Source organism: Silene latifolia, chromosome 10 (genome assembly GCF_048544455.1).
Source record: "Silene latifolia isolate original U9 population chromosome 10, ASM4854445v1, whole genome shotgun sequence".
NCBI lineage: Eukaryota > Viridiplantae > Streptophyta > Magnoliopsida > Caryophyllales > Caryophyllaceae > Silene > Silene latifolia.
The window spans coordinates 20,861,611-20,871,496 of NC_133535.1; the positions used below are offsets into that span (position 1 = coordinate 20,861,611).

At 38.0% G+C, this 9,886-nt stretch overlaps 1 protein-coding gene across 1 annotated transcript; it reads right to left on the bottom strand.

Moving 5' to 3' along the window:
- Window positions 1-7,499: 7,499 nt before the first annotated feature.
- LOC141608472 (serine/threonine-protein kinase ZRK1-like) lies at window positions 7,500-8,637 on the bottom strand. Its single transcript, XM_074427823.1, has one exon. The coding sequence runs from the start codon at window positions 8,404-8,406 to the stop codon at window positions 7,534-7,536; it is 873 nt and encodes a 290-aa protein (XP_074283924.1). The 5' UTR covers window positions 8,407-8,637; the 3' UTR covers window positions 7,500-7,533.
- Between the last annotated feature and the right edge of the window lie 1,249 nt (window positions 8,638-9,886).

Sequence of the window (9,886 nt, forward strand, 5' to 3'; positions counted from 1 at the left end):
TCTTAGCCAATCATTTCTTAGTGTAACTTTATTACTTTATGAGTGTAACTTTAGTCATTTATTGATTCATGAGTGGAATTTTTGTCTTTAAGGTCATTTTGTATATGAAAATTTGAATTTATAAATTGGAATTTATGTAATTTTAACAAAAGTATATGTAACTTTATTTTTTTACGAGTATAACTTTAGTCGTTTTAGTTGTAACTTTAGTCATTTTAGATGTAACTTTAGTCGTATGGTGGTTTCTATACTTTTACGGGTGTAATTTTACCCCTTTTAAGTGTAACTTTAGTCATTGGAGTCGTAACTTTAGTCATAATAGTGAATTGTATGTGAAAATTTGAATTAATATATTTTGTTATTGTAACTTTAGTCATTTCAAATGTAACTTTTGTCCTTCAAGAGTGTAACTTTAGTCAATAAATGTGTAATTTTATTGACTAACGAGTGTAACTCTAGTCCGTATATTTGTAACTTTAGTACTCAGACGTGTAACTTTATGCTAACAACTCTTCTTTCACCATCACCACCATCCTACCACCTCCTACCCCAGCCACCACAGCACCACCGCAACAACCAACAACAACATCAACCACTTATTATCTCAGATCTGAAAAAAAAAAAAAAAATTTAAAGGACACCACCACCATCACCATCCTACGACCTCCTAACCCAACCACCACAGCACGACCACCACCTCCAAAACGCAACAAACAACAACCAACACCAACAACTTAAGATCTTAAATCTGAAAAAAAAAAAAAAAAAAAAAAAAAAAAAAAAAAAGGAGAGGACGCGCGACAAACCACGCGCGCACCGCAACACAATAACCACCACCACCACCATCCCCACCTCTAGCCCCCATCCCCGCGGCACCGTAAAAAAAAAAAAAAAAAAAAATTTAAAAGGACACCACCACATACCAACCGCAACCGCACCGCCATAAAAAAAAACAAAAAAACTCGAAAAAAAAAACCACAAAAACGGTACTCACCCATCAACAACCAACAACCACCACTTAAATTTTCCGATCCTGAAAAAAAAAAGGAGAAGGGGAGGAATACGGCGGCGGCGTGAGGGAGGCAAGGGTTGTTGAGGCGGCGTCGGGTGGTGGAGATGAGGGTTTGGTGAGGTGGCAGATGCTTGTGGCGTGGTGGTATGTGGCGGCGGCGAGTGGAGGGGAGGCAGTGAGATTGAGAGAGAAGATGGGAGAGATTGAAGAGAGAGAGAGAGATGGGAAATGTTTGTGAGAGTGAGTAGGGTATGGGTAGGGTTTGGGAGCTTTTAATCTCAGCCATTCATTATCTTTTAATCCTCACCACTCATCTTTTAAATCTAAAGGCTTAGATTGGGACTTATGGACTCAACCAAAAAAGGTGGACTTACATGATCCTTTCTCTATATATATATATATATATATATATATATATATATATATATATATATATATATATATATATATATTAGGTCATCTAACGCAATCTTCCGTGGTGTCTGTGATTGTTTATAGTTATAACAGGTCAAATTGGAGGGGTGAAACTCAATGGCTATAATGTTGTAACATGAATTACGTGACTAAATAACAGATACTTGATAAAGTTACTATTATTCACTGATAACATCTCGAGAAATATATTACCTAATTTCCGTCAGGTTCTGTTGCTATGAGTTGTAGTTGTGTAATGTCATAGCTTAGGTTCCGCCAGCATGAATCAATGTTGGTTGCAGTTTGCGAGTAATGTCAGTAGAAGGATATATGTGTCAATTTGGATCGGGGAAGCGGTTTAGTGGTGAACTTCGGGGACGAAGTTCCTTTAAGAGGGGAAGAGTAATGTCGCAAAAGCAAATGATGAAATTATGTTTATGTTATTGAAATTGTATTTATGTTACAGTGTTTTGGTACTTTGGTGGCATTTTAAGTTATATGAACGAGCGTGTGAACAACTTTGTATGATCATTAGTGGTTATAGTGCAGTTTCGTAAGACTTTGGATGTGTATTTTTGCCGGTTGTTTGAGTTGCTTTTAACAAGATGGTGTGGTACGGGCAATGAGATTGTGTATAATGAAACATATGTGGTATGGGATAGGAACATATTTTGATGTGAATCTATGATAGGATTATTTTGCTGTATGTTTGGTAAATGATGGTTGTTGGCCGGTAATACATGGAAGTATAGTTTGCGTATGGGCGTTTGTCTGAATAATGTGATGTAGTGGTGGTATAAATGATGGCCAAAGTTCGTATGTCTTTATGTATGTGGATCGTGTTCATAATGTGTAACCTCGCTGTTGGAGTCATGTGGGCTGAACTTCGGGGATGAAGTTCGTTTTAAAGGGGGAATACTGTAATACCCAGGATATTTAAGGACTTTGTTGACCGACCCTGTTGACCAAGAAAGATCTTAGGGAGGAATAGGTGAGAGACTAGGATTGGAATGGGTACTATCCAGGAGTAGTTACTCGACCTAGCTGAGGCTACTCGGCCGAGTATTATCTATACTCGACCGAGTAGAGCCTACTCGGCCGAGTATGCCAGTACTCGGCCGAGTATGGCTGCTGTTGACGCGTTAATATAAAACGCAAGTTCGCGAGACTCATTTCATTTCTCATTTTCTCGACAGTTCCTCTTTCTCAAACCCTAACCTACCACTCTCTCCTATCACCCCTACCTCCATACACTCTCAGAAGAATAGCCTACACCTCAACCATAGGAAGGTCGGGATTGGTTAGGAAGGATGCGTGTGTGGTCGTCGTCCGTGTCACCGTCGATTCGCGTTATTAGGTATGTTTCTACCTTGTGTCTCTTTTAGTAGGTTATTGAGGATAGTTGTATAATAGGGGATGGTTATCGTTGTAGGATGCATGTCGGAGTCTTGCTTGGCTATATGTGGATGCTTTTCATGATTGGCAATGAGGTAGGGTTTCCCTACTCAGTCTCTATTGTTGATTTAAGATATGTTGGTGTTGTAATTGTTGTTATCTGTTGATCATCGGAGTAATGGTGTTGTGGTGACGATGGTGATGTGGTTGTGTTGTGACGGTTGTGGTGTTGTGACAGTTGTGATGCTATGGTGTGTGAGGATTGTGTTGTTTGTGGTGGAGTCACTTGCGGGAGTGGTTTCACACCCTAGTTCGCCCTCCGTGGAACCCGTCACGGGAGGGGATATGCTCATTAAGGGACAGGGATATTGCTCGTTGATGAGCGGGGTTAGGTGGGGATTGACTGCGGTCCCCCACTGGCGGCGAGGATTATCTGTTGCGATGGGTAATCTGGCAGGGCTACACACCTCGGTGTGTAGTCGGTTATGGTGTGTGATTCTGGAGTTCGGTGATGGTGGATGATAAGCTAGTTGTTTGTCTTGTTATCTTATTGTTTAGACAGTACTGACCCCGTTGTTGTTGTTTTGTGGTATCTGCTGTGATCCATTCGGGGATGGTGAGCAGTTGGCTTAGCAGGTACTGTTGGTTGTGGCTGCTGGGCTTGGAGGGATCGAGTCATCACCCTACCGGTTTAGAAATGCAGAATCACGAGTTATAATAGCTTTATCATTACATGTAATAGAGTTGTTTTGAGTTGTAAAGTGTATGGTAATGTATTGTAAATGTTCTTTTATTGTCTACTTGATCTATTACCTCGGGTAACCGAGATGGTAACACCTTCATATACTGGGACGGTCCTTGGTAAGGCATCCTGGTGTACGGGGGTGTTACATAGCATGAAGCTCCAATTGTCAATTAAAGGTTATCAAGAATGTCATCATGAAGATCAAAAGATGAAGATTGTCATTAGTGTTAATGTCAAGTGTTGTAAGGAGATCCTTAACTCAAATTTACGTTTAGATGTAAAAACAACAGTTCAGTCAACTGTTAATTAAGGCTTGTCTTTGAAAGAAATATTTCAAAATTATTTGAATCTTTGTTAAAATGCTTTCATGTATCACAAATGATTTCTGGAAATGTTTTGAAGTCTTTGAAGAAAATTAAGCTTTCAATGTCTTGCTAAGGAGCTTGCTTGCACAATAAGACACTTTGTATAAATGGGTTGTTTGCCTTTTACATTTATGAAAATGTTTATGATTTCCATAAACACAACCATTTATACTTGTTTCTTGTTGAAAAATTCAACCTATTTTTGTGTGTGTGCACAATCTGATTTCTTGCATTCTTAGGCACCGATTTCTTGAGGAAGAATACTCGGTTGCTTGGTGAAGAATTCGGTTGACTTGTGCACGTTGCCCAAACAAACTACTTACATTATTTTATTCACTTGTGCTTATGAGTATAAGATAATGTGTAAAGTATTCTACTTGGACATTATAAATAGCTTGCTTAATTCATTTTTACAAGTGTGTAATAACGAGTTTTAAACTGAAAAAGACTTAAGCTTTCAATCGAGTAAATTAACTTTGCAAAACCGTTTTTCATTTCAAATCTTTGAATCATTTTGTAAGTTTGTTTATTTATCTTTTGACTCTTTTATTGAGTTATTGTATTGCACCTAGTCATTTAGCCGTGTTCAAGGATCCCGTGTTTTGTACTTAAATTTTATCTCCTCCGTTCAATTGAGTGAACAACATTGAGATAAGTGGAGTCTAGAAACAACCGGGTAGAACCAAACCAATGTCTTAGGATATGATTATTGGTAAGACTCCCCAAAGTCTTAAGACTCTACCACATCAGTTTTTCACTAACTTTTATTATTTATTTATTGTTCAAACTCATCTCAGACTTTATACATTATCAATCAGACCTACCTCAGACTCTACTTTTTCACTTTACTTGAGAAAATGTGGAGTTTAAGAAAAAAAGCACAAAAATAATATAACACTTGCCTTTCTTTCATTGGATGTCTTTTTTTAATAGTGGGGTCAAGACTCATGTAGAGTCTTAAGTTGAGTCTTGGATTTCCAAGACTCAAATTAAAACTTTGTCAAGACTTTATTAAGACTATGATAGATTATTGGTAGTCTTGAGTGAGTCTTGTCTTAAGACTCACCAAAGTTTTGTCTCAAGACTATCAATAATCTTACCCTTAGGATAGAGTTATCCTTAAGCATGAAGTCTTCGAAGCGGAGTAGCTTTTGAGCATGAAGCCTTTCGGCGGACTAGCCCAAAGCAAAAGCCTTATTGTAGAGTAGCTTTAAGCACGGAATATTTCGGCAGATTAGCCCAAAGCAAAAGTCTTGGAAGCGAAGTAGCTTTTAAGCATTAGCAGCCGGAGTAGGTTGGGGAGTTGTTTTATTATTCGGGGTGGTCTTAGTTTGTGTTAGGCCTGGAAATCCGCAGACCTTCCTGATCAGTATCTCACTTGAACCTGACTACCAGGCTGTCAGGGTGTCAAGCTATCAGGGCACATGAAGATAGGCGCCAGGCCATGGAGAGGACAACGGTCAAAATATCAGGACGATATTAGACCATATACGCGTTTTATAAAGGAATTATATACGCAGCATTAAGTGTGAAGATTATGCAGTAAATGCAGTAATTAAGGGAGAAATAATTGGCAATTACTACTGGTAATAATGGAGAATAATCTGCCTTTAATGCCAGATCAAGCAGCCGTTCAAGATGGAAGCTTTTATAAAGAACACTTTGAAGATACTAGAGGGCATCTCATTCATGCGCAAGAAGAAGCATACACAATACATAGAGAAATATAAGCATTGTTATTATCATACAATTATTCTCCCCAATTACATAGTGAAATCCTCTCCTGGCTTCGTGCCCGTGGTTTTTTCCCATTCAAGGGTTTTCCACGTACAAAATTACTTGTCTTATTATTATTATTGTTATTTCATTTACCGCTTATTATTATACCCTGACGACCTGATCTACATACTATCTAGAGCTAGTTAACCCTGCACAGTTTCACCCTGACCTGATTTCGCCTTGCGCAAAATCCATACAAAACAGTTTGTATGAGTTTACTTCTGAGACGTTTAATAAAATAGCGCTGGACGTAGGTCGCGGACTAGTGACCGAAGCAGTTTTAAAAACATCGTTTGTCGTGTCTATTTCGTTTTATTTCCGCTGCACACTCTACTCACGTTTTTATCTTCTGAATCAACAGTTGAGTACACTGTAACTTCTGCTTGCTGAATCGTTGTTGATTACTTCTAACTCTCTAGTTTTAAGTAGACCTGGCAAAACGGGTCAACGGGTTGGGTTTGGGTCGGGTCAATTCGGGTCGGGTCAGTTCGGGTTTTTCATTGATTTCGGGTTAACTCGGGTCGGGACGGGTCATTTCGGGTTTCGAGTCTGTTTCGGGTTTGTTGTCGGGTCAGTTCCGGGTCAAGCGGGTCGGGTTGTTTCGGGTCGGGTCATTATCGGGTTAATGAATAATAGAGAAATTGTCATTTCAAGTCTTTTCGGTTCAATTAGAATTATATTTTGTCGGGTCATTTTCGGGTTTGGTGGTTACGGATCGGGTCATTTTCGGGTCAGGCCAGTTCGGGTCAAGAAAGCTCGGGTCAATTTGGGTTTTCGGGTCACATTCGAGTGATGTATTTCGGGTCACTTCGGGTCTCGGGTCAGCTTTTTCGGGTCGGGTTGCTTTTGCCAGGTCTAGTTCTAAGTATCGACTTCTCATTTTATCTAAGCATTGTTTAAAGTGTGTACGAGTTTTAAAAGAAGCTTTCATTAAGCTTAAAATTTTAAATAGACACCTAATTCACCCCCTCCTCCTCTTAGGTGTTCTTGCCCGTGACTCTTCATGACCCATCTTTCCACAGTTGAAACATCTACTTTCACCTGGCACACTGAAATTGAATTGGCTTCCTCCACCGCTGTAACTTACCCCAAACGACGCTCCACCTGATACATAGGACCGAAACTGGTTTGTATTCTGCTTCTTGCTTCCTCATGCAGCCCCAGTTCTGGTCTTTGTCTTTCTTTTCTCACCCTTCTCTTTCTGTAACATATCTGCAATCCTCTCTACGTGCCCAACTCGCTGATAAGCATCATCCATGATACTTGGTTGACCAATTACAAGCCTCTTCTTAATAGTTGTTGTTAACCCCTTCTCAAACCTTAATGCTAGTACTCCAACAAAAGACATTGCATATTAAACTGACTTCTTATACAACAATAAAGGTTCGGTTCGTCAAAATATAAGAACTCTAGTGTTTTGCATATTGTTTAGAATCCTAGAACAAATACACAAGAAGTAAAGATAGAGTGGAAATTTGAATTCAATGATGATCTATGGAACAGTAAGTGGATTATACATCTGATGTAGTACATCAGATGATATAGTTTTTGAGCATTAAGATAAAGTTTTTGAGTTTTAATCTAAAAGTTTTGAGTTTCATTATAAAGTTTTTGAGTTTATTTACTTAAACTTTAATCTCAAAAAGTTACATTATAACTCAAAAAAATTACATATAAACTCAAAAAAAATTGATTTTTGACATCATAAAACTAAAATGTAATTTATGAACTTTATATTACTCGAAACAAATACACAAAAACTCAAAAAGTCATTAAGTATGATGTAGTACATCTGATGTACAATCCTTTTTCTCTCTGTGGAACTAACGGGAGTCGTCGGAAGATGAGATGATGATATCCTTGAGTTGAGTAGCTACGTCCACCATCGTTGGCCTACATTCTTTGTCTGCAGCTGAGCAACTAAGGGCAAGCTCTATTATTGCTTTCAGATGGACCTCGTCTGCAACTGGTCCATTTTTAGTGATTGTTGGATCCAAAACCTCACCGAGGCAGTTAACTGCATGATATTCACCCATCCTCTCTGATAAACTAACCAGGCCTTGATTTGAGTGATATATGGTGGAAGGGAATTTTCCAGTGAGGAGTACAAGAAGAATTGCACCAAAAGAATAAACATCAGAACTCTCCGACACCCTGCCTGAGATCATATAATCAGGTGCAGCATAGCTCCATGTCCCTATTACAGCGTCTTCCACATCCTTTTTACCTGCTGGAATTGAAATACACAAGCTAAACCCTGATAATCTGACAGAATCATCTTGGTCTAAGTATACATTTGCAGGTTTCAAGTCTCTGTGTATGATAGGGCGGTCAAAAGCTGTGTGCAAATAGGCAACTGCATGAGAAATCTCCCACGCAATTCTTAGCCTGTCCTTCCACTCTAGTGTCTCTTTGTTTTGCCCCTTGTGATTGGTTATCCGACTCTCAAGGGTTCCCTTTTCTTCCCACTCATAAACAAGAATTGGAATTTTTGTGTGGAGGCAGCACCCAAGCAGCCTATGGACATTCCTATGAGTACCCATTTCCGTAGCTACTGCAATTTCGCGGCACGCCGACTCGTTACTTCCTTCATCACAAAAACCAATAACCTGAACCAACTTTCCATCCCAAACACCTATTAAACCTTTATCAGAATACGTAGATCGCCGAGTTATCTGATGTTTGTCTATAATCATAGAGTTGAGATCGTCAACTGAGAAGCAGCGGATGGAATTGGTCTTGCCATTAAACAAGGAAATCCTCTCCTGTAGTAGTGTTGCTCCATTCTTATTAAAATTTTCTTCATTTCCACTGAAAATAATCTGATATTTGCCATTATCCTAAATTAAACATAAATATATATCCATCAAACATGATCAAGAACATCAACCATTTTCGGATTATGGCACCAGATTTAGACTGTTACAAACGATTACTGCAGACAGCCAGACATATATAAGTAAGTAGCGGCAATACATCAAACAGGAGAACTCCTCATGGACAATTACTACTCGTAATGAAATACGAAGTATCAAATTGAAAATTGTACAATAATCTTATAAAGTGACCATTTAGGAAAGAACTAACCTTTGGCCTCTGGAGCTTATAATCATGCAGTACATATCCTAACATGTCCGATAGTTTCATTTTAAAGTTTTTTAAGTATATCTCACTCTGTTGGATGTTACTACGAGTAGATTGGAGAGTTCATACTTCTTTAGTCTTGACTAATTTACGCCTCATAAATTATCAATGATAGGAAAGTAAAATGATAGCCAAGCAAGACCTAGTGTGGCATAGTTAGGAATCACGGATACTTTTGTTAGATAAAGTCTTCATGTCCGATATTGTGGCATCATCTGACATATAACGTGTCCATGTCAAAAAATTGTGTTAGAAACCAGAAGGCAGACCATTAAGTAAGTTCCCGATACAGAAAAATATGATAACAGAATCAAAGAGTAGTACTCCCTCCATCCCGGTCATTTGTTGTCCTTTGGTTTTGGCACAAAGACCAAGGAAAGAGGAGAGGGCCAATAGCTAAATGACAAGTGGAACAAATTGAGTGTGAATGATCAAATTACTCATCAAGTTCATTCTTAAAATAGAAAGGACAACAAATGACTGAGACACCCAAAAATGGAAAAGGACAACAAATGACCGGGACAGAGGGAGTAGATCATAAGCTGCAAGAAGTCCTTTAAAAGAAGAAGTAAAGGAGCCATCAAAGATATAGCCTTAATTTCAAGTTCATCATATGGTAGCAAATGAGGGACACACCAGCAGGTAGACCTGTCAAACGGGTCGGACGGGTTGGGTCAAATACAGGTCGAGTCAGATACGGGTCGGATCATACGGGTCACGGGTCGGGTTAGGGTCAGAATACGGGTCAAGAAATAATTTTTAACGTCTTTTTTAAACAATTTTTTTAATTTAAAAAATATTTTTTTTAAAAGTAAAATATATTTAAAATTATTATTTTAAGTATATTCATCATATAAAATAATTATATTGATATAATTATTAAAATAAAGTTTTTTAATAATTATTTTATTATTAATATTATAAAAGTTATATAAAATTGACTTTTTGATTGAATTTTTAATTTTATGTAATAAAAAAATAATTTTTTAACTATTTTTTCAAATATAATATTTAAATATTAATATTTTTAAT